This window comes from Macaca mulatta, chromosome 10, assembly GCF_049350105.2.
Source record: "Macaca mulatta isolate MMU2019108-1 chromosome 10, T2T-MMU8v2.0, whole genome shotgun sequence".
Lineage (NCBI taxonomy): Eukaryota > Metazoa > Chordata > Mammalia > Primates > Cercopithecidae > Macaca > Macaca mulatta.
The window spans coordinates 87244065-87268865 of NC_133415.1; the positions used below are offsets into that span (position 1 = coordinate 87244065).

General features: G+C 39.7%; 1 protein-coding gene, 1 long non-coding RNA gene and 1 other non-coding gene across 22 annotated transcripts in view; all 3 read left to right on the forward strand.

The window, feature by feature from the left end:
• ITCH (itchy E3 ubiquitin protein ligase) overlaps positions 1–24801 on the forward strand; it is a 135237-nt gene that overhangs the window by 85715 nt on the left and 24721 nt on the right. For all 20 annotated transcript variants that reach the window (XM_077951499.1, XM_077951501.1, XM_077951507.1 and 17 more), the window contains 5 exons: positions 6799–6883; positions 12466–12594; positions 20162–20234; positions 21543–21614; positions 24601–24689. In XM_077951499.1, coding sequence (XP_077807625.1) covers positions 6799–6883; positions 12466–12594; positions 20162–20234; positions 21543–21614; positions 24601–24689 — 448 coding nt within the window. The remainder of the gene's footprint in view (positions 1–6798; positions 6884–12465; positions 12595–20161; positions 20235–21542; positions 21615–24600; positions 24690–24801) is intronic.
• Positions 13646–16922, forward strand: LOC144332095 (uncharacterized). Its single transcript, XR_013399846.1, has 2 exons — positions 13646–14511; positions 14917–16922. It is a non-coding gene; the product is annotated as an uncharacterized LOC144332095 (long non-coding RNA).
• On the forward strand, positions 16416–16507 carry MIR644 (microRNA mir-644). Its single transcript, NR_032665.1, has one exon. It is a non-coding gene; the product is annotated as a microRNA mir-644 (primary transcript).

The window sequence follows — 24801 nt, forward strand, 5'->3', positions numbered from 1 at the left end:
GAGAAAAAATATTGGTGTGTTAGGATCACATGAATGGGGTTAATAAATGCTACTAGTGGTGTACACTTTTCTTTGAGAAATCTCATTGCTCTTATTTAAAGGTATCTATTCTCAAAACACTTCTGTGAGTCAATAAGGTAAAAAATGTATTAGGCCATACTTACAACTGTTATTGTTATTAGCTTACAACAACAGGGGGACATACGAAAGTTGTGGGCCAGGTGCAGCAACTTATACTTCATAATCCTAACACTTTAGGAGGCCGAGGCAGGTGAATCACTTGAGTTTAGGAGTTCAAGACCAGCCTGACCAACATGGTGAAACCCCGTCTCTACTCAAAATACAAAAAAATTAGCTGGGCGTGGTGGCGTGTGCCTGTAATCCCAGCTGCTCAGGAGGCTGAGGTAGGAGAATCACTTGAACCTGGGAGGCGGAGGTTGCAGTGAGCCGAGATCACACCATTGCACTGCAGCATAGGTGACAGAGCGAGACTCTGTCTCAAAAAAAAAAAAAAAAAAATTAACCAGGCATGGTGGTGCTTGCCTATAGTCCCAGCTACTCTTGAGGCTGATGTGGGAGGATCGCTTGAGCTTGGGAGTTTGAGGCTTCAGTGAACCAAGATCACGCTATTGCACTCCAGCCTGGATGACAGAGCAAGACCCTGTCTCAAAAAAAGAAGAAAGTAAGTTGTGAGTTTCTGTCTTTACCAAAGCCTGGCAGCCTGGAGTTAAGGAGTCCTCTGTTTCTGTTGAAGCCTAAGAGTGGTCAGTGAATGGTTAGGATGAAGCACTTTAGAAGAGGGGATGTTGCCCTTACAAGGCATATTAAACTTAACCTGTCAGATTGCGTTCCCAGACATTGATGGTTTTATTTTTAGAGTTTCCCAGCTTTATTTCTAGAGTTGTATGCCTTATGTTAAAGAAGGAGAAAAAAACTCATGCACTAAAAGGATATATCCAAAGGATATGTATTTATCCTCTTAATTTTATTGCAGGCCAGGCATGGTGGCTCACACCTGTCATCCCAGTGCTTTGGGAGGCCAAAGTGGGAGCATTGCTTGAGCCCAGGAGTTGGAGACCAGCCTGGGCAACATAGTGAAAACCTGTCTCTATAAAAAAATACAAAAAATAGTGTGGGTGTGGAGGAACACCTCCGTAATCCCAGTTACTTGGGAGGCTGAAGTAGGAGGATCACCTGAGCCTGAGAAGTCAAGGCTGCAAGTAGGCCAAGATTGTGCCACTGTGCTTCAGCCTGGGCAACAGAGTGAGACCCTGTCTCAAAAAAAAAAAAAGTTGCAGAAAAACTGTGACTTGCTTCATGGTTATGGTCAGAGACAAACTGTTTTACTCCTTCTCTAGGGCAGGTGTAGAAAAAATTGCCTCTTGCTTATAGAAACCTGAATTGTGAGCTACATTTCCTTTATCAGAAAAGCCTTTCCTGCAAGCTGGTCCTTGCCTTGTGTATTCATCATTTTGTTTAACATCCAGATCTTTCTCATTTTTACTTTAGCCAACAATACTTTGCTAAAATACTGTGTTAAAGATCCAGCTTAGCCAGGTTATTAGAGTCTTGTTCTGTTATCTTACAGTCTGCTTATTTTTAGGTTTCACATTTCACATGTTGAAGTAGTGCCCCTTCCTATAGGTGTTTATGATTATCCTACTCGGACTGAGCACTACTTTATAACCCGCTGCCTTTGGGGCATATACCTTACTTGTAGAACCAGTGACAACACTGGTACTATATCAGATGAAGTGACCCACCTGACATACTTTCAGGATTGACCCAGGTTGATAGAATCCCAGATTACAGCCTGTACCCTTTCAGACTTTTATATGCTAAGACTAGACATTACTACCTCATAAGCTGACAGTGAAGAATTTGTATTTTAGAGATGGGATCTCCCTGTGTTGCCCAGGCTGTTCTCCGGCACAGTAATTGCACACTACAGCTTTGAACTCCTGGCCTCAAGCAATTTTCTTGCCTCAGCCTCCTGAGTAGCTGGAATTACAGTTGTGTGCCACCATGCCTAGCTAGGCAATGAAGAATTTTTAACACATGCACATACTATAGAGGGTAGAGAACAAAGAACACTTTGGTTCACCAGTATTATTTAATAGGGCTTTGTGTAGGTGCTTCTCCAATCAAGTATGAAGATATTTCCTAATTTTCCTAGTTACTGTGAAAGAATACATAGAATGACAAGAAGTATCTGTTTTTTACTGTTTTATTCATTATTCATCAAGTCAGGAAGTGTTCTAATGTGCATTTGAATTTGATGTTCAGTAATTTCAGTATTGTTTATCATGTGATTTTTCTTTTTTTTTTGGATACGGGCGCCCAGGTTGGAGTGCAGTGGCCGGATCTCAGCTCACTGCAAGCTGCATCTCCCGGGTTTACGCCATTCTCCTGCCTCAGCGTCCCGAGTAGCTGGGACTACAGGCGCCTGCCACCTCGCCCGGCTAGTTTTTTGCATTTTTTTAGTAGAGACGGGGTTTCACCGTGTTAGCCGGGATGGTTTCAATCTCCTGACTTCGTGATCCGCCCGTCTCGGCCTCCCAAAGTGCTGGGTTTACAGGCTTGAGCCACCGCGCCCGGCCTATCATGTGATTTTTCAACAAAGAAATCAGTTCTACAGCCACAGCACTTCCTCTCATTAAGTAGATGAGTCTTCAGTTCACAAGTGTGTCAAGGCTGATCTCAGCAGCATATACTTAGAATATATACGGGAAAAATATTTGCTATTAATTTTCTCTTGCCTCATGTTATCTTCTGAAAGGAAAATCTCGGTCTGAAATCTGAACTTTGCTGACAGGTAAAGATGAACGGCAATTACAGTGGCTCACACCTGTAATCCCAGTACTTTGGGAGGCCAAGGCTTGTGTCCAGGAGTTCGAGGCCAGGCTGGGGCAACATGGTGAAACCCTATCTTTACGAAAAATACAAAAATTAGCTGGGTGTGGCATGCCTATAGTTCCAGCTGCTTGGGTGGCTGAAGTGGGAAGATTGCTTGAGCCTGGGAGGTCAAGGCTGTAGTGAGCTGTGATTGTATCACTGTACTCCAGCCTGGGCAACAGAATGAGACTGTTTCAAAAAAAAAAAAAGAAAAAAGTTGAGTATGTGCTCAGCTATATACTTAGGGTATTATTTTTAGGTTATAAAAATTATTTGAATATATATTTTTAAACAAGAAAGTGAATTCTGGCCAGGTGTGATGGCTCATGCCTGTAATTCCAGCACTTTGGGAGGCTGAGGCAGGTGAATCACCTGAGGTCAGAAGTTCATGATCAGCCTGGCCAACATGGTGAAACCCTGTTTCTACAAAAAATACAAAAATTAGCTGGGAGTGGTGGCGGGTGTCTGTAGTACCAGCTACTTGGGAGACTGAGGCAGAAGAATTGCTTAAACCTGAGAGGTTGAGGCTGCAGTGAGCTGAGATCGCGCCACTGCACTCCAGTCCAGCCTGGGTGACAGAGCAAGGCTCCGTCTCAAAAAAAAAAAAAAAGAAGAAGAAGAAGAAGAAAGAGAGAATTCTGTATTCTGCAAATAAATTTTTAAAATTTAATGCGACTGCCAAGACATGAACTTACCTTGCTGTCATGTTAACAGGAGCAAGCTGTAACACTGTGGGTGATTATGTTTTTGTTTAGAGACAGCCTTTGAGTTGGTGATAAGCTTATGCACTGAAGATGCCTTGACCAGCAAAACCTATGTGTCATGAGAGGCAGAGCCCACTTTTCTGTATATTTTGCACATTGGAGTTCTATTTTCATTTTAAGCTCAGCTGACATAGAAGGTAGCTTTTTTTTTTTTTTTTTTTTTTTTTTTTTTTGAGACGGAGTCTCGCTCTGTTGCCCAGGCTGGAGTGCAGTGGCCGGATCTCAGCTCACTTCAAGCTCCGCCTCCCAGGTTCACGCTATTCTCCTGCCTCAGCCTCCCAAGTAGCTGGGACTACAGGCGCCCGCCACCTCGCCCGGCTAGTTTTTTGTATTTTTTTTAGTAGAGACGGGGTTTCACCGGGTTAGCCAGGATGGTCTTGATCTCCTGACCTTGTGATCCACCCGTCTCGGCCTCCCAAAGTGCTGGGATTACAGGCTTGAGCCACCGCGCCCGGCCAGAAGGTAGCTTTAAATGTCAGAATCAAGTTTGTGATACTCACTAGTTACATCCATTGTAACCTCTGTTATCACTGCTACTTGAAATCATAGAATCAGTGTTGGAAATAAATATTACCAAATACGAATTGACAAGACTATAATTTGGCCTAAAACTGATCCAAATGATCTCAAGTGTTATTTGAGAAATAGTTACCAATTTTTCTTTTTCTTTTTTCTTTTTTGTTTTTGAGATGGAGTTTTGCTCTTGTCGTCCAGACTGGAGTGCAATGGCACGCTCTTGGATCACTGCAACCTTTGCCTCCCAGGTTCAAGCGATTCTCCTGCCTCAGCCTCCCTAGTAGCTGGGATTACAGGTGCCCACCACCATGCCCAGCTAATTTTTGTATTTTTAGTATAGACGGGGTTTCGACCCTGTTGGCCATCCTGAGGTCATGAGTTTGAGACCTTAGCCTCCCAAAGTCTCCCAAAGTGCTAGGTCATGAGTTTGAGACCTTAGCCTCCCAAAGTGCTAGGATTACAGGCATGAGCCACAGTGGCCAATAGTTAACCAATTTTTCAAACCACAGGAAATAAAAATTAGCCATGTCAACTGGGATTAAGCTTAAATTTTTGTTTAAAATGCTGATTTTTAGAAACTAAGCTTTTAAAGAAGTTTGAATTCATTCTATGATCTTTAATACATCAGTTATTCATTTTGAGACATGTTGAACAAATAAAAAATTTAGGATACAGGAAGAGTCCCATCTTTTGAAGAATTCATTGGTAATGGGACAGAGAAGTCAGTAGTTCAAAATTAGCAGAACTTAAATTAAAATTTCAAGTCTATTTAACTTGTTTAATTAAAAGAGAAAATTATACCCACTTTTTTTTTTTGAGACAGAATGTTGCTCTCTCGCCACGCTGTAATCCAGTGGCACCATCTCAGCACACTGCAACCTCTGCCTCCCAGGTTCAAGCAATTCTCCTACCTCAGCCTCTCGAGTTGCTGGGACTGCAGGTGCATACCGCCATGTCCAGCTAATTTTTTTTTTTTTTTTTGTATTTTAGTAGAGATGGGGTTTCACCATGTTGCACAGGTTGGTCTTGAACTCCTGAGCTCAGGCAATCCACCCGCCTCAGCCTCCCAAAGTGCTAGGATTACAGGCGTGAGCCACTGTGCCCGGCCAATATCCACATCTTCTAAACCTTAATGGGGAAATCTCAGGAAAGAAGGTAAAATTTTGTAGACTGGGAACAAGAAAACAAGGAGAATTCTAAAGCAAGAGGCAGTTGGGGAACAAGCAGCAGCTTTAGATGCAGTAGTTAGAGAACTGAGTTCTGTTTCCTATCCCTTGTATAGAAAGTTACTGTAGATATTTAGGATTTTGGAACTGGGTATATTAAGGAACGAGATATGTTAAGTATATTAAGAAATAAGGTCTTTTCTAGTTGAATAATGCCTGGCGTATACCAAAAAAATTACATTATTTCCTTATTTTATGTATATTTTTATATATTATGTGTGCACGCACATGCACATATATATATATATATATATATTTTTGTGTGTGTGTGAGACAGGGCTCACTGCAGTCTTGACCTCCCAGGTTCAGGCGACTTTCCTGCTTTAGCCCCACAAGTTGCTTCTGTGTCCCATTACCAATTAATTCTTCAAAAGATGTGACTTTTCCAGTATCCTAAATTTTTAATTTGTTCAACATGTCTCAAAATGAATAACTGATGTATTAAAGATGACAGAATGGATTCAAACTTTTTAAAAAGCTTAGTTTCTAAAAATCAAATTGCGTAAGTTGCAGGGCTAAGGCAGGAGGATTGCCCAAACCTGGGAGGTCAAGGCTGTAGTGAGCTGAGATCACACCACTGCACTCCAGCCTGGGTGACAAAGTGAGACCTTGTATCCAAAAAAATTATATATATATATATGTGTGTGTGTGTGTGTGTGTGTGTGTGTGTGTATGTATATTTACATATACAAATGTATATTTAATGTATATTAAATATATATATTAGTGGGCTGCCAGCACGGCCCACTAATTTTTTTATATTTTTTGTAGAGATGAGGTTTCACCATGTGGCCCAGGCTGGTCTCAAACTCCTGAGCTCAAGCATTCTACCCACCTTGGCCTCCCAAAGTGCTGGGTTTACAGGCCTGAGCTACCCCGCCTGGCTCCTTATTATATTTTAATGAATGAAATGATGTGGTATGGAAAAAAAAAAATCCCTAAATGGAGACCTGAGTTTCCATCTCATCTCTGCTACTTAATTCTGAGGTTTCAGGTAGATTATTTAACCTATCTGAGTTTTCTTATCTTAAGGATAAAGATGAATTCACCTACCCTATGGGACCATTAAGAATAAAATGAAGGTCCTGTGTGAAAAACCAAATACCTGTCCATTATTCTTGCTGCTGTTGGTTGGATTGAGTAGAAAGGTCCTATGATTAGGACATTATAAAGTACGTCTACGTAGCTTCTAAGATGTAATACTTCTATAACTTCAGTAAGGATGTGCATTTAATAGTCAAAGAATAAATTAAACCTTTTAAAGCTGTGATTTAAAAACTGTAAAATAAACAATGCAATGAGAAATGGGCAAATTCAGATAATTTTATTTTACCTTGAGCAAGAAGACTATGCCAATGCTAATGCTTTGCTTTCCCCCGCCCCTGCCTTTCCCAAAGAGAAGAGAACAGACAGCAATGGCAGAGTATATTTCGTCAACCACAACACTCGAATTACACAATGGGAAGACCCCAGAAGTCAAGGGTAAGAATAGTTACTTGTGTATATTTAATCTCTTAAAGATTATACCTTATTTCTAACAACTGAAGAAAATCAAAGTTCATATTCTTTTGCCAAAGACCTAAAACATTAATCACCTACATACTTTGGAAAGAGGAAATTATACTACTATTTTCATCTAATGGAAAGTTTGAAGATTTCTTCAAAGTACAGGAAAAATCTTTGGCTGGGCATGGTGGCTTATGCTCATTATCCCAGCACTTTGGGAGGCCAAGGAGGGAGGATTATTTGAGGCCAGGAGTTCAAGACCTTTGTAACCAGTGAGACCCTGTCTCTACAAAAAAAATCCCCAAAAGTTGGGTGTGTTGGCATGTATACCTGTAGTCCCAGCTACTTGGAAGACTGAGGTGGGAGGATCACCTGAGCCCAGGAAGTCGAGGCTGCAGTGAACTGTGATTGTGCCAGTACACTCCAACCTGGAGGACAGGTTTAGGCCTGTTTCAAAAAAAAAAAAGATAGAAAAAACAAAAAAATTACCTGGCACATGAGAATATACTTATTAACATATATATATATTATTTTTAATTACTAAGAACAGATTAGTGATTCTAAATCAGGATTTCTTAACCTGAGATCACTGGTTAAGAATCCAGGGTATGTGGCTTCAAGGGGGAAGAAAATACTTACTCAGTTTTATTACTCTTTACTGGAAATTTAGTATCTTCTTCCATTATGAAAGTAGGCTACTACCATGTAGGATTAAGAATGCCTAGGACTTTGCTATCAGTAGAAGTCAAAGGATGTTAAAAAATATTCTGTGGTGGCCGGGCGCGGTGGCTCAAGCCTGTAATCCCAGCACTTTGGGAGGCCAAGACGGGCGGATCACAAGGTCAGGAGATCGAGACCATCCTGGCTAACACGGTGAAACCCCGTCTCTACTAAAAAAAATACAAAAAACTAGCCGGGCGAGGTGGCGGGCGCCTGTAGTCCCAGCTACTTGGGAGGCTGAGGCAGGAGAATGGTGTGAACCCAGGAGGCGGAGCTTGCCGTGAGCTGAGATCTGGCCACTGCACTCCAGCCTGGGCAACAGAGCGAGACTCCGTCTCAAAAAAAAAAAAAAAAAAAATTCTGTGGTTGTTGCAGATATCTCTAAATACTTGTTTACATACATCATTACAAGGACTTGCTAATTAATTTATTAATAAAGATATATATATATTATCACAAGGTTCTCTCTTCGTTGCCCAGGCTGTTCTCAAACTCCTGTCTTTAAGCGATTCTCCTGCCTTAGCCTCCTGAGTAGCTGGGATTACAGGAATAATGTTTTGACAATTATGTATATATAATGGTTTATCTTTGTAACATTTTATACTAGTATGCATATTAGTTTGCTAGGGTTGCCTTAACAAAGTACTACAAAGGAGGTCGCTTAAACTACAGAAATGTGTTGTCTCAGGGTTGTGGAGGCTAGAAGCTTGAGATCACAATGTCAGCAGGGCCATGCTCACTCCAAAGATACTAGGAAGTGATCTGTGCCAGGTCTTTCTCCTGGCTTCTTGTAGCTCCTTGGCTTGTGGCAGCATGAATCCAGTCTTCACATGGCATTCTTCCTGTCTATATGTCTATCTGTACCCAAATTTCCTGTTTATAAGGACATCAGTCCTATAGGATTAGTGGCCCACAGTACTTCAGTATGACCTCATCTTAATACATCTGCAGTAACTCTGTTTCCAAATAAGGTCACATTCTGAGTTATTGAGGGCCAGGATATAAACATGCATTTGGAGGGAGGACACAGTTCAACTCATAACAGTCTATAATACTATGCATTTATCAGACTGCCAGAAGGTTCCATTCTGCAAGGAATTTGGCAGACTGTACAGTCAGAGGACACAGTCCTCCACAAAACTGCTGCGCTCACTTCAGACATCAGCTACAATATTGGGGGTCCACAGGACGGCTCCAGACCAACTGCCTACAAATTTTGGGGCCCCCACCACCACTCTTAGGTATGATAAGTTACTAGAAATACTGAGAACTCATTGAAACCTCTTCTAGTCACATTTGTTATAGAGAAAGGATGCAAAATAAAACCAGCAGAAGGAAGAGGTGCACAGGGCAGAGTCTGGGAAGCTGTGAACATCCAGCATTGTTGTGGGACAGTGCACACTGAGGTTGAGTATCACCAACCAGGGAAGTCTCTGGTATCTAGGGGTTTTTATTGGGGCTTGATCACATACTGCCTTCATGGCTGACCTTTTGTCTCCAGTCCTTACTGGAGATTTGAGCTAATGCCCCCTTAGTCTCTAGTTCCTCCAGAGGTCAGAACTGATGTGCCATGTCCCACAACCTCCATTATAAATCGCATTATTGACTGTCCAGTGATCAAAGCTTCCAGGCAAACAAGGATATTCCCAATACACAGTGCATTCCAAGGGCTTAAACATCACCACCAAGTTGCTAAGGGCAAAAGCCAGACCTCTCTTTTGGTATAATTATAATTTGAGCACAGATAGTCCATGGCTCAAAAGTTTTAAAAACTTTTGTTCTGAAGGTATGGTTTAGGTTGCACTGAGCCGAGATCATACCACTGCATTCCAGCTTGGGCAACTCTGCCTCAAAAAACTAAAACTAAAAATAAAAGAAGATAAGCTTTAAACTTAAAATAGCTTTTTCTGCCTACCAACAAATGACCATTTTCTTTTTAAATGGAGTTACTGCATTTACTTAAATTTATTCAGTTTCCATAAAGGAAGAATGAAAAATTTCATAGATAACATTTTCTTCCTTTTTAGAATTTTTCTAAGGATATAATTGAGGAAGTCACCTTTCTATAATTTGCTACCATTTTTTTTGTTTCCCCTTAGATGTTTAAAGTTTTATAGCTAAAGTTAGAATTCTGTTTTAACAACACAGATGACCTAGTTCTATCTATTTTCAAGACAACTGGTTACTGAGCCTATCTTGCAAGTATAATTAAATTGAGAAACCTCTTTTTTACATTTTTGGTAGTCTATTTTATCTGACATTTGTATTCAGTTTAGTGAATACAACTTTGTTGTTGTTGTTGTTGTTGTTGTTGTTGTTGTTTGAGTTGAAGTCTCAGTCTGTCACCCAGGCTGGAGTGTAGTGACATGATCATGGCTTGCTGCAGCCTTGACCTCCTGGGCTCCAGCAATCCTCCTGCCTCAGCCTCCCAAGTGGCTTGGACTACAGGCATGGGCCACCACACCCAGCTTTTTTTTGTTTTGGTTTTTGTTTTTTTTTGAGACAGAGTCTTGCTTTGTTGCCCAGGCTGGAGTGCAGTGGCACGATCTCGGCTCACTGCAAGCTCCGCCTCCTGGGTTCACGCCATTCTCCTGCCTCAGCCTCCCGAGTAGCTGGGGCTGCAGGTGCCCGCCACCACGCCTGGCTAATTTTTTGTAGTTTTAGTAGAGACAGGGTTTCACCGTGTTAGCTAGGATGGTCTCGATCTCCTGACCTCGTGATCTGCCCGCCTCAGCCTCCCAAAGTGCTGGGATTACAGGTGTGAGCCACCGGGCCCGGCCTTTTTTTTTTTTTTGTAGAGACAGTGTCTCTGTGTTGCCCAGGCTGGTGGGAAGTTGTTGCCAAACACACAAACTGAAATACATGATAAATGATGTCCTGGCAGTCTATAGGAAATACTTTTGGAAGACCTAAAGAGAAAAAACGATCAATCTGTAGTTGTAGTAGGAGTAATAACAATTACAACTTGAGGGCTCACTGTCACTTTTTACCTGTCTCATTTATTCCTCATCTAGTCTTATTACATAGACACTGTTGTCTCTATTTTATGGACAAAGAAACTGAAGTTTAGAGAGATTAACCAGCTTGTCTAGGATCACAGAGTTTTCAAGGTATAAAGATAGGTATTAAGGAGGTGGCATGGAATACTTCATAAATAACATTTTAGGCTGTGTGTAGTTTCTCAACATCTGTAATCCCACTGCTTTGGGAGGCCAAGGTAGGAGGATCACTTGCAGTCAGGAGTTCAAGACTAGCCTGGGGAACATAATGAGACCCCTGTCTCTACATAAAATTTTATAATTTAACTGGGTGTGGTGGTATACACCTGTAGTCCTAGCTACTAGGGAGGCTGAGGCGGGAGGATTGCTTGAACCCAGGAGTTTGAGGCTGCCTTGAGCTATGATCAGGCCACTGCACTCCAGCCTGGGCAACAGAGTGAGATTCTTTCTCTTTTCTATTTTTTTTTGAGATGGAATCTTGCTCTGTCACCCAGGCTGGAGCGTAATGACGCCATCTTGGCTCATTGCAAGCTCCGCCTCCCGGGTTCACACCATTCTCCTGCCTCAGCCTCCCAAGTAGCTGGGACTACAGGTGCCCGCCACCATGCCTGGCTAATTTTTTTTTGTATTTTAGTAGAGACGGGGTTTCACCGTGTTAGCCAGGATGGTCTCGATCTCCTGACCTCGTGATCTGCCCGCCTCGGCCTCCCAAAATGCTGGGATTACAGGTGTGAGCCACCGCACCCGGTCGAGATTCTTTCTCTTAAAAAAATCTTTTTTTTGAGTTGCCTTAGTAGAAAAACAATAGATAACATGGGACAAAGGGAAAAGCTTCATTTGGAGGTGTGACAGATCATATATTATTTAAGGAAGTGCTGAGTGGCCATACACTGTGAAATCATGGGATTCATGAAAGGGAGTTAGAGGTTTGGGTGCAAAGATAAATCTGAAAGGGAATATTTAGGCCAGAGTATAGAGGCTGAGTGAATGCCATATGAAGAACTTTAGATCATAATCATTGGTAACGGTGGAACAGTGATAGTACTTTACAGAGATAGCTAATTTAATAAGATCTCTATTTTAGGAAGATACTCTGTTAGCATAAGAGCAGGCCTAGAGTGAGATCAAATGAGGAACACGAGTTAGGTGACTGTTGAAAAAATGCAGAAGATGGCTGGACACAGTGGCTCATGCCTGTAATCCTAGCACCTTGGAAGGCTGAGGTGGGAGGATCACAAGGTTAGGAGTTCGAGACGAGCCTGGCCAACATGGTGAAACCCTGTCTCTACTAAAAATACAAAAATTAGCTGGGCGCGGGCATGGTGGCAGGCGCCTGTAGTCCCAGCTACTCGGGAAGCTGAGGCAGGAAAATCGCTTGAACCTGGGAGGTGGAGGTTGCAGAGAGCCAAGATATCGTGCCCCTACACTCCAGCCTGGGCGACAGAGCGAGACTCCATCTCAAAAAAAAAAAAAAGAAAAAGCAGAAGAGAAAGAAAGCCAGAGAAAGGATGATGTTGGGGATTGGAAATAGAGATGAACACGAAGACTTCTAAGGCAGAATGGTTAGAACTTGGTTAACAAGATGTTTAGAGTGAGTCATTAGCTAATGGGGAACATAAGCCAAGTAGACGGCAGAAGACTTGAATTGTGGTTGATGGACTTTGAATTTAACCTGTTTGTAGGATGTCCACATAGATGTCTAGTATACAACTGAAATTACTGAACTGAATGGCTTTCTAAAATATTTCTGCTATGTTTATTGACATTTGTGGCTTCTGTACTTGGCAAACAAGCAACTCTTTAATATTTTTTGTTTATGTTTTTTCCTGTGTTTTGTAGTCAATTAAATGAAAAGCCCTTACCTGAAGGTTGGGAAATGAGATTCACAGTGGATGGAATTGCATATTTTGTGGACCACAATAGAAGAACTACCACCTATATAGATCCCCGCACAGGAAAATCTGCCCTGTAAGTTTTCTAAACATTGTAGATTAAGAGTAAAAAACTAGTCCTTCAGATTTTGATATAAAGATTTGTATTAGCAAGGAGTGGAAATCTTAGTATTTCTTGAGTTAGCTCGACAGTAGTTTCTGTTCATTAAGTATTTTGCATTTCCATCTCCGTCTTGGATGTTTTATTCTAGAGATTTTCATATTTCTTACCATTTGTTCACACAGCACTAAATGAAACTATTTAGAATTTATAGATATTGTGCTGCTTACCAATTAATCTCTGATTTCTGATTTTCAGCTTCTTTCATTCCCATTACTTTTTGACTTTAAAAAAGCTCTCATTCTCCCCCACCCCATTTCTGAGAAAGTAACCTTTTGATTTGCTTATTTGCTTTATGACTTTTTTGTGGGAAAATATGTAACCTAAAGTTTCTTGTTTTATGTGTACAGTTCAGTGGCATTAAGCACATTCATATTGTTGCATAATCATTACCACCATCCATCTCCAGAATGTTTTCATCATTCCACACTGAAACACTGTACCCTTTAAACAATAACTTTAGCAGACCTGGTAACCAGCATTCTACTTTCTTTCTCTATGAATTTGACTACTTTAAGTACCTGTATTATTGGAGTCATACAATATTTATTCTTATGACTCTGGATTATTTCACTAAGGTCATGTCTTCAAGATTCACCCATGTTGTAATGTGTATCAACATTTTCATTCCTTTTTGAAGCTGAATAATATTCCAGTGTGTATATATATATCACATTTTGTTTATTCACAGATATTTGCATTGTTTCCATTTTTGGGGGGGTATTATAAATAATGCTGCTCTGACCATTGGTATACAGTTATCTGCTTGAGGCCGGGCGCAATGGCTCATGCCTGTAATCCCAGCACTTTGGGAGGCCAAGGCGGGCAGATCACCTGAGATCAGGAGTTAGAGACCAGCCTGGCCAACTTGGCAAAACCCCATCTCTACTAAAAATACAAAAATTAGCTGGGCATGGTGGCACACACCTGTAATCCCGGCTACTCGGGAGTCTGAGGCAGGAGAACTGCTTGAATTCAGGCGGCAGAGGTTACAGTGAGTCAAGATCATGCCACTGCACTCTAGCCTGGGTGACAGAGTAAGATTCCCTCCATCTCAAAACAACACCAAAAACCAAATATCTATTTGAGTTCCTACTTTGATGACTTTTGTATCTATACCCAAAAGTGGAATTGCTAGATTAAATATTAATTCTCTATTTAATTTTTTGAGGAACCACCATACTGTTTTTCAGAGTATCTATGCCAGTTTACATTTCTCCCCTAGTGCAGAAGAATTCCAATTTCTGTACATTCTCATCAGCTCTTTTGTTTTTGTTTTTTTTTTCTTCGTCATCATCGTCTTTTTTAAATAGCCATCCTTAATGTAGTATTTCATTGTGGTTTTTCTTTGTATTTTTCTAATGATTTATGATGTTGAGTATCTTTTCATATGCTTCTTGGCCATTTGTGTATCTTCTTTGGAGAAATGTCTCTTTAAGTCCTTTGCCCATTTGTTGCTGTTGTTTTTCTTTTCTTTTGCAGTTGAGTTTTAGGTGTTCTCCATATATTCTGGGTGTTAATCCTTTATCAAATACATGATTTGCAATTATTTTCTCCCATTCTGTGATTTCCTTTTTACTGCAGATAGTGCCCTTTGATGCATAAAACATTTTAGATTTTGATGTCTGATTTGTGGATTTTTTCGTTTTTCTTTTTTCTTTTTTTTTTTTGAGATGGAGTTTCGCTCTTTTTGCTCAGGCTGGAGTGCAATGGTGCGATCTCGGCTCACCACAACCTCCGCCTCCTGGGTTCAAGCAATTCTCCTGCTTCAGCCTCTCAAGTAGCTGAGATTACGGGCATGCACCACTATGCCCAGCTAATTTTGTATTTTTAGTAGAAGATAGGGTTTCTCCTTGTTGAGTAGGCTGATCTCGAACTCCCGACCTCAGGTGATCCGCCCGCCTTGGCCTCCAGAAGTGTTGGGATTACAGGCGTGAGGCTCTGTGCCCTGCCTGCCAATTTTTTGTCACCTGTACCTTTGGAGTCATATCCAAGAAGTCATTGCCAAATCCAGTGTCATAAAGCTTTGCCTTAAGTTTTCTTCTGAGAGTTCTTTTTTTTTTTTTTTTTTTTTGAGATAGAGTCTCGCTCTGGCGCCCAAGCTGGAGTACAGTGGCAAGATCTCAGCTCACTGCAACCTCTGCCACCCGGGTTCAAGCGATTCTTTTGCCTCAGCCTCCTGAGTAGCTGGGGTTTTTGGCACGCACCACCACGCCTGGCTAATTTTTGTATTTTTAGTAGAGATGGGGTTTTACCACGTTGCAGGCTGGTCTCAAACTCCTGGCCTCATGATCTGCCCGCCTCAGCCTCTCAAAGTGCAGGGATTACAGGCGTGAGCCACCACACCTGGACTGAGAGTTCTTTAATTTTAGCTCTTACATTTAGATCTTTTATCCATTTTGTGTTAAATTTTGTATATGTTGTTGAGTAAGGGTCCAACGTCATCTTTTTGCGTGTGAATGTCCAATTTTCCCAAGCATCATTTGTTGAAAAGACTGTCCTTTCCCCATTGCATGATTGTGGCACCATTGTCAATAGCATTTTACCATATATGCAAGGCATTATTTCTGCGCTGTTTATTCTATTGGTCTGTATGTCTGACTTGCCAATACCACGCTATAACTTTGTAGCAAGTTTTCAAATCAGGATGGTATGTGTCCTCCAACTTTGTTCTTTTTTCAAGCTTCCTTTGGCTATTCAGGGTCCTTTGAGATTCCATATGAATTTTAGGATGGATTTTTTTATTTCTTGGGAAAAAAAAAAAAAAGGTCATTTGGATTTTGATAGGGGCTTTTATTGAATGTATAAAATCAATAAAATCTATATTGACCGATATAGATTTAATATCTATATCAATTTGGGGTAGTGTGGTCATCTTAACAATATTAAGTCTTCCAATCCATGAATGTGGATATCTTTGTGTTTTCTTTAATTTATTTCAGTAGTGTTTTGTGGTTTTTCAGTGTACAAGTCTTTTGCCTTCTTGGTTAATCCTAAGTATTTTTTATTCTTTGTGATGCTATTGTAATGGAATTGTTTTCTTAATTTTCTTTTCATTTGTTTATTCTTAGTATATAGAAATGGAACTGATTATTGTGTGTTGACTTTGTAAGCTGCTACTTTCGTGAATTCACTTATTCTGGCAGGATTTTTTGTTGTGGAATATTTAGTGTTTTCTTCATAAAATATCATAGCTTCTGAAAGCAGATAAGTTTTATTCTTCCCAATTTGGATATCTTTTTTTTTTTTTTTCTTAATTCCTTTGGCTAGAGCTTCTGGATGCTATGTTGACTACAAGTGGCGAAAGTAGGCATTCTTGTATTGTTCCTCACCTTAAAAAACTAACCATTGAATGCGATGTTTGCTGTTAGATTTTTATATGTGCCTTTTATTATATTGAGGTAGTTTCCCTCTATTCCTAGTGTTTCCTATCCCTTTTGTGGAGTGTTTTATCATGAAAGTGTATTGAATTTTGTATAATCCTTTTTTGGTATCAATTGAGATGATCATGTGATTCCCCCCCCCCGCATTCTGTTAATGTGGTATATTACATTGATTTTTCATAGGTTTAATTATGCATTTGATTTATCAGCTATAGGGATATTTAGACATATCCCTAGATATGTTTATTATATCCATAGATATAATAGCCATTTTTGCATTCGAGGAATAAATCCTTCTTAGTCAAAAGGATTGAAGTAGCCTTTTAATATGCTGTTGAGATTTTTTTGCTGATATTTTATTTAGTATTCTTCCATCAGTGTTCATAAGGGATGTTGGTCTGTAGTTTTCTTATAGTGTGGCTTGCTTAGAGCAAAGGTGGTTCCCTGTTACCTTCTAATTTTATACTTCTACACATTAAGAACTTTTATGTTTAAAACAGAAACTGGGAAATCAGGCTAATTTGGTATTAATGAAATACGGAGGTAATTTAGATATGGGGATACATTATCGATAATATTATTCTATCATTGATTTTAGTTACAGTAAGTTTGGGTGCATATAATAGAAAACACTAAAATAATAGTAGTTTATGTAAGATAGAAGTGTATTTGTCCCCATCATTTAAAAATAGTCCAGCGGGACTTCCACCACACCATTACCATTGCTCAAAAAAGAAGTTACAAGAAAAATCAGGAAATATTTTATTTTGAATAATGATTAAAACACCACATATCACAATTTGTGGGATTTAACTAAAGTAGTCTTCAGAGGGAAACTTTTTGTTTTAAAGAAGTAGATGAGAATATAGGAAAGATAAAATCAGTGATCTCTGCTTTTACATTCAGATGCTAGAAAAAGGAAAGTTACTAAACCTAAAGTAAGTACAAGAAAGGAAATAAATAAAAGCAGAACTCAGTGAAGTGGAAAAGAAACAATGGAGCGCCCAAAGCTAGAAGATAAATTTTTGGTAAACATGAATAATATTAACAACCCTTAGTAATTAAACCTGTAGAGAAAAAAAGAGGGACATTACTGTGTATTTTATAGACATTAAAAGGATAATAAAGGGTATATTTATGCCAATAAATTTAACATTTTAGATCAAATGGACAAATTCTATAAAAGGTATGTCACCAAAATGGACACAAGAACAGATAGTAAGTCTAAATATCTCTATAGCTGATAAATGCATAATTAAATAATTTTTAAGGGCAGGCCCAGTGGCTCACACCAGTAATCTCAGCATTTTGGAAGGCCAAGGTGGGCAGATCACTTGAGCTCAAGAATTCAAGACCAGCCTAGGCAACATGGTGAAACCCCATCTCTACAAAAAATACAAAATATTAGCCAGGTGTGGTGGTGCGTGCCTGTAGCCCCAGTTATAGGGTGAGGTGGGAAGATTGCTTGAGCCCAGGAGGTTGTGGTGAACCGAGATCGCGCCACTGTACTTAAGCCTGGGTGACAGAGTGTGACCCTGTCTCAAAACAAAAAGGCCGGGCGTGGTGTCTCACGCCTGTAATTCCAGCACTTTGGGAGGCTGAGGCCCAAAAAAGAAAAGAGAAAAAGAAGAAAAAGATTTCTCATGAAGAAAATTCTGGCCTAGATGGTGTCACTGGTAAAGTTTATCAAACTTATAAGTTAATCAATCATATTCAAATTCATTCATAAAATACAAGTGATGGAAACATTTTCTTGTTTCTTTCTTTTTTTTTTTTTGAGACGGAGTTTCATTCTTGTTGCCCAGACTGGAGTGCAATGGCCTGATATCGGCTCACCGCAACCTCTGCCTCCCTGATTCAAGCGATTCTCGTGCCTCAGCCTCCCGAGTAGCTGAGATTACAGGCGTATGCCACCATGCCCAGCTAATTTTGTATTTTTAGTAGAGACGAGGTTTCGGGCCATTGCATTCCACCCTGGGTGACAGAGTGAGACACCATATCAAAAAAACCAAACTAGGTTAAAGGAGAAAAATCATATGATAATTTCAGGAAAAGTTTTTGACAAAATACAATGCAAATTTATGATAAACCCTCAGCTACCTTGGAAATTTTTTTTGAGATGGAGTCTCACTCTGTTGCCCAGGCTGGAGTGCAGTGGCGCGATCTTGGCTCACTACAAGCTCCGCCTCCCGGGTTCACACCATTCTCCTGCCTTAGTCTCCCAAGTAGCTGGGACTACAGGCACCTGCAACCACGCCCAGCTAATTTTTTGTATTTTTAGTAGAGACGGGGTTTCACCGTGTTAGCCAGGCTGGTCTCGATCTCCTGACCTCGTGATCCACCTGCCTCGGCCTCCCAAAGTGCTGGGATTACAGGCGTGAGCCACTGCGCCCGGCCAGAAGCTGTTTTACCAGAAAAAAATTTAACAAAAGCTTACAACCAACATCACAATTAATGATGAAATACCTCACAAGATCAAGAATAAGACAAGGATATCTATTGACATCACTTCACTTAACATTGTGTTGGTATTCCTACCCAGTGCAGTGAGATGAGAAAAAGAAATACAGGCCAGGCATGGTGGCTCATGCCTGTAATCCCAGAACTTTGGGAGGCTGAGACGGGCAGATCACTTGAGGCCAGGAGTTCAAGACCAGCCTGGCAAACATGGCTAAACCCCATCTCTACTAAAAATACAAAAATTATTTGGTCATGTTGGTGGGCACCTGTAATCCCAGCTACTCAGGAGGCTGAGGCAGGAGAATCACTTGAACCTCTGGGTCAGAAGTTACAGTGAGCAGAGATTGCACCACTGCACTCCAGCCTGGGAGACGGAACGAGACTATATCTAAAAAAAAAAAAAGAAAAGAAAAGAAATACAAGATGTATAAATTGGAAAGGAAGAAGTAAAACTGTCTCTTTTCCCCTCACACAAATAACATACGTATACAGAAAATCATAAAGAATCTAGAAAAAATTACTAGAACTAGTAAGTGAATTTAACAGAATATAAAGTCAATGTACAGAATCAGTTGTATTTCTACACTGATATACATTGAATTTTTCAGAGGAAGATAATCCAGTGGTATTAAGTCCAAGGCTAGCTGAGAAACCCCATGGTGTCATTAGTTATCTAAATTTCTTCTGTCTTTTCTGCCATCCTAGAGTGTGGTCTCATTCTTCAACATCACCTCATGTTCTGTGACAGCTTCTGAAACTTAAGCTATCAGAGTCATACTCCAGGCTGGAATTTGGAGTAAAACAAAACACACACACACACACACACACACACACACACACACACACTTTTTTAGCTATTTTAGCTCTTTTAGAAGATCCTTCTTTTTTTTTTTTTTTTTTGAAACGGAGTCTAGCTTTGTCACCCTTGCTAGAGTGCAGTGGTGCGATCTCAGCTTGCTGCAGCCTTGAACTCTCAGATTCAAGTGATTCTCCTGCCTCAGCCTCCCAAGTAGATGGGATTAGAGGCACCTGCCACCACGCCCGGCTAATTTTTGTATTTTTAGTAGAGACAGAGTTTCACTATGTTGGTCAGGCTGGTTTCAAACTCCTGACCTCAGGTGATCCACCCACCTCAGCCTCCCAAAGTGCTGGGATTTACAGGTGTGAGCCACAGCACCTGGCCAAAAAGATCCTTCTTGAAAGTTTCATATGCCACTTTCACTTAGAGACTTAAGTCACACGGCCATATAGAGAAATGTAGACTTTATTATATGTAGTATTCTATTCAGTTAAATAACCAGGATCTCACTTAAGGATAAAGGAGGGAATCGATGTTGGGATAGACAGCATTCTCAGATAGAACCCCTTCTACTTAGCCCTCTTAGATTTGCCAGCATAGAAAAGAAAATTCCACAATAGTAGCTTCAACAAAATCAAAGTTTTTCTTTTGTTTTTTCTGTTACTTAAAGGTATTCCTGGGGAAATATCTCTCAAAAAGCCAAGAATGGTTGTGTTAGGAATATGCTATATTTTTGTATTTGGTTAGTAAGTGCTGAGAGAGGATGGGATGTTTTGCTTTCCTTCAGCATTATCTTTTACAAGCAGCTATATATGTCCTGTTAACCCTTGTTCTTCCTCAGAGACAATGGACCTCAGATAGCCTATGTTCGGGACTTCAAAGCAAAGGTTCAGTATTTCCGATTCTGGTGTCAGGTTAGTGTTGGAACTGTATCTCTGTACTCCCTTTCCTTTGTTGTGTTGCTTGTATTACACAGTGATTGTGAAAATACTTAACTCACAGAAAACCAGGTAAAACGGGAAGCATTAGAATTTCTTTCGTCTATTTTTAGAGCAAATTAATAGATTTATCAATTAGATCATTTGTGACTTTGGTTGTTCAGAAAATTAAACCTCATGTAATCCCAGCACTTGGGGAGGCTGAGGTGGGCAGATCACTTGAGCTCAGGAGTTCAGGACCAGTCTGGGCAACATATTGAGGCCTTATCTCTGTAAATATATATATACATATATATATTTTTTTTTAAGAAGAAAATTAAACTTGAGACCATCTGAATAAGCAAACATTGTCACTTTTTCCCAGTACCCATTACTTTCAGATTGCAGAAATCTTCAAATACAAGTTAAAGCATTTTCTGATATAATTGTAACCAGCTACTCTATTTTTATTTGTTATTTTTTCTGAGACAGGGTCTCACTCTGTCACCCAGGCTGGAGTGCATTGGTGCCATCATGGCTTACTGCAGCCTTGATCTACTGGGCTCAAGTGATCCTCTTGCCTCAGCCTTCTCACTAGCTGATACTACAGATGCACTCCACCACAGCTGGCTAATTCTTAGTAGAGACAGGGTGCCCTTATGTTGCCTAGGCTGGTTTTGAACTCCTGGACTCAAATTATCCTGCTGCCTCATCTTCCCCAAGTGCTAGGATTGTGGGCGTGAGCCAGCATGCCCGGACACCAGCCAATTTTATATCTATCATTTGATATAAATGACTTTGATAGATATATACATGTTCATACATACATGAACATATTCATACATAGATGTTATATTCAGTGTTTTTTTCAGATGTGATCAACTATTTCTGATGCATAGATATTTACTGGAATTAATGATTTTTTATGAGTTCTAAATGAATGCCCTAGTCAAAGTTATTATGATGAATATTTTTACAATTGAAACTTGTAATTAACTGGACCCATGGAAGCAAGAAGAATCTGGATTAACTATTGGAAAATAAGATTAAGTAAAGATTTATTTGATACATTATTAAGTAAGCAGTGTGCATATGAGATCAATCTTGTGGTTCTTTTCATGTATTAAGCTATAATTAGCATGAATACTCACCAATGCATTGGTAAACGTTATTGAATATAAATTTACATTCATAGTCTACTTGTTTCTGTAAGCAAAGATAAAAGTAAATAAAACTTTCCCCTTTTGATTTTTTGATAGGCTGTTTTAATGCTGAGAGTTGACTTAAGTCATTCTTCTATTTCAGCAACTGGCCATGCCACAGCACATAAAGATTACAGTGACAAGGAAAACATTGTTTGAGGATTCCTTTCAACAGGTACGGTTTCATTCTCTCAATAATTTTTGCCCTGGCTGCTAGCTTAGGACCAGCTTTTGGTGCTGTCAGTTTAATCTGAACAGTCTGGATCTTCTTGAGTTGAAGTCCTTGAATTTTTCAAGTGTGATCTCGTTGCCAGCCACCTTAGGGCTTAAGAGGTGTGTGTGTGTGTGCGCGCGCGCGCACGTGCGTGTTTCAGGTTTCTGTTTCTAAACTGGTATGATTTGAAATAAATGCATAGGTAAGATAATAGATTTTTGGTAGCCAAAGGTCTGGAAATACCCATATGAACATTATCAGATTGTAGAAAGGAGAGGGGAAGACTTTTGTTTTTACACTTCAGTATTACTTGGATTTTTGCAATAAGCGTGTGTTACTCTTAACAGGAAAAAAAGTAACTGGTCATTGGTGACAGTATCTAAAAAAAGATATATATGAGTTTTCAGAAGTAGTCAGCAGATTTTTTCACTTGTCTTCAGAACTTGAGTTAATTTACTCTCTGGGCACATGGCTCATGCCTGTAATCCCAGCACTTTGGGAGACTGAGGCGGGTGGATCATCTGAGGTCAGGAGTTTGAGACCAACCTGGCCAACATGGTGAAACCTTGTCTCTATTAAAAATATAAAAATTAACTGGGCCTGGTGGCCGGTGCCTGTAATCCTGTAAAGCTACTCAGGAGAGTTGGCTGAACCTGCGAGGCGGAGGTTGCAGTGACCTGAGATCATGCCATTGCATTCCAGGCTGGGCAATAAGAGCGAAACTCCATCTCAATAATGAAGAAAAAGAACTTGAATTAATCTACTATTTACCTTTATATTATAGATATCACTAATAACCTACTGCAACTAAATGTTAAAATGATTGTTATATAGAAGGTTAAAATAGTGAAAAAATGTCTTAAAATGTCTTAAAATGAAAACATCTGGTTAGTCCTTGTTTTATATCCAGATGTGGAAGTGATTCTTTATTTTCAAGCACCAGTGATATTGTAGTAACTACAGCTTCAAGAAGTATGGAATTGAATGCAAAGGGAAAAGAGGTTGAGACAGTTGGTAGTAGCTGGCTACTTGCTTTCAGAATCAGTTTTGTTCATTTCCTAATGGAACTTCAATTATTGACATTAAAGGAAAAAGCCAATTGGCATCCTGCTATATAGGAGCAGAAAGCTTTTTAGTGGGAACTGGAGCTTTATTGAGGCCATTTAGAGAATTATGAATCATCCCCTTGATCTGATGTAAGTGTCAAAGGCCATTCCCCACCCTAGTCCTTGCCCATTTCTAATTTTATGTTCATAACCACCCTTTTATCACTCTGTTGGATGAGTTTCTTGAAACAACTTGCTTACCAATCTTACCTGTACTGGAAAGATGCAAAACATTAAACTGTTCCTTTATCTTTTGACTTTGAAACCTGAAGTCTTTTGCAAAATAACAGACTAGATGGTTCTAAAACAGTTTTTAAAAATGTCACCCTAGATTTTACATCCATCAAATAACTGGGTAATAAAAATATGAGAGAACAATTTGATTGCTTAAAGGTAACAAAACTAATTGCAAAATTAGCATCAGATTTTCTTTGGATAGCTGTTGGATAAAATGGCTCTGGATAGTGTTTCATCTGTTAACATAGCACAACTGGTTATGGGGTAAAGTACAGGAGAAAACATTTTTTTTTCCTTCATATTAGACATATTTTAAAAGGAATTATTTAAAGATAGTTTTAACTTTGTGACAGTTCTCATTTGCATTGCTGTATACCTAGCCTATACTATTTGTAGAATAGTGGGCATAAACATGTACGTATGTCTAAGCATTGAATTTTTTTATGTTACATCTGGGATTTTCTGGCTTGATTGGGATATGAATTCATAAATGTGATAGTTTTGTGGGGGAACTGAGAGAACTTGGCATAAACAGGTTACTTACTGATCCTCTCTGGAAATTTAAATGTGAGAATTCATTCTTACCACTCAATAAAGTAAAGGCATTATATCAACTTCTTCCTTTCCAGGTGGTTCTGTATTTTTTTCTAAGAGTAATTGATATATGCAGTGCTATGCACACGCAATTTTGGTCAAATAATTAGTTTTATGTGGCAGGAAACCAAATGATCTATTCACTGTAGCTCAGTAACGTACCATCCTTCAAATATGAAGATGATCCTATTAACCACCTATAGTGGGACACAAAATTTGAGTAGTTTTTCTAGGTATTTATAGGTTGCCACTGAGAATGAGTTTCTGACGTTAACTGGGTCTCTCTGCAGCTACTGTTTTTCATTTCTCGGTTAGCCAGTTAGCTGTTATGTGTACCTTTGGCTATGAATCAAAACCAAACCTAACAAAACCACAAAAACCCCACCTACCCTCTGACCATGCCCATCTATGTTCTAAGTAATTGATATAAGCAACATTGTAAGTCAATAGTAGCATCATTAAAAATAAAATCATGGCCGGGTGTGGTGGCTCAGGTCTGTAATCTCAGCACTTTGGGAGGCCGAGGCCAGTGGATGACCTGAGGTCAGGAGTTTGACACCAGCCTGGCCAACATGGGGAAACCCCGTCTCTACTGAAAATACAAAATTAGCCGGGCGTGGTGGCGCACACCTGTAGTTCCAGCTACTCAGGAGGCTAAGGCAGGAGAATTGCTTGAACCTGGGAGGCGGAAGAGGTGCAGTAAGCTGAAATTGCACCATTGCTCTCCAGCCTGGGCAATAAGAGTGAGACTCTGTCTAAAAATAAATAAATAAATAAAATCACATGTTTTATATAAAGTATATAAAAATATAGATGTGTATAATAATAAAATATTATTAAATATTACTATAACGTATTTTCTGTATGTGTGGTTTTGATTAGACCATGAACTCCTTTCTATGTCATGAGGGATTTGAATTACCTACAATGAAGGAGATGTCAAACGTAGAAGTGGTAGACAGTGTTTCAATGACTTTTTTCACCAATTATTTTACTTTATTGTTTCTTAGATAATGAGCCTCAGTCCCCAAGATCTGCGAAGACGTTTGTGGGTGATTTTTCCAGGAGAAGAAGGTTTAGATTATGGAGGTGTAGCAAGGTAGTGATAATATGAATACTCAGAACTTAGTTCCTTTCCTCCAAAGGTACCATTGCACTTCACTTGCAAGTATTATTTTCTCAATCTTATATTTTAGGAAAATGAAGTATGT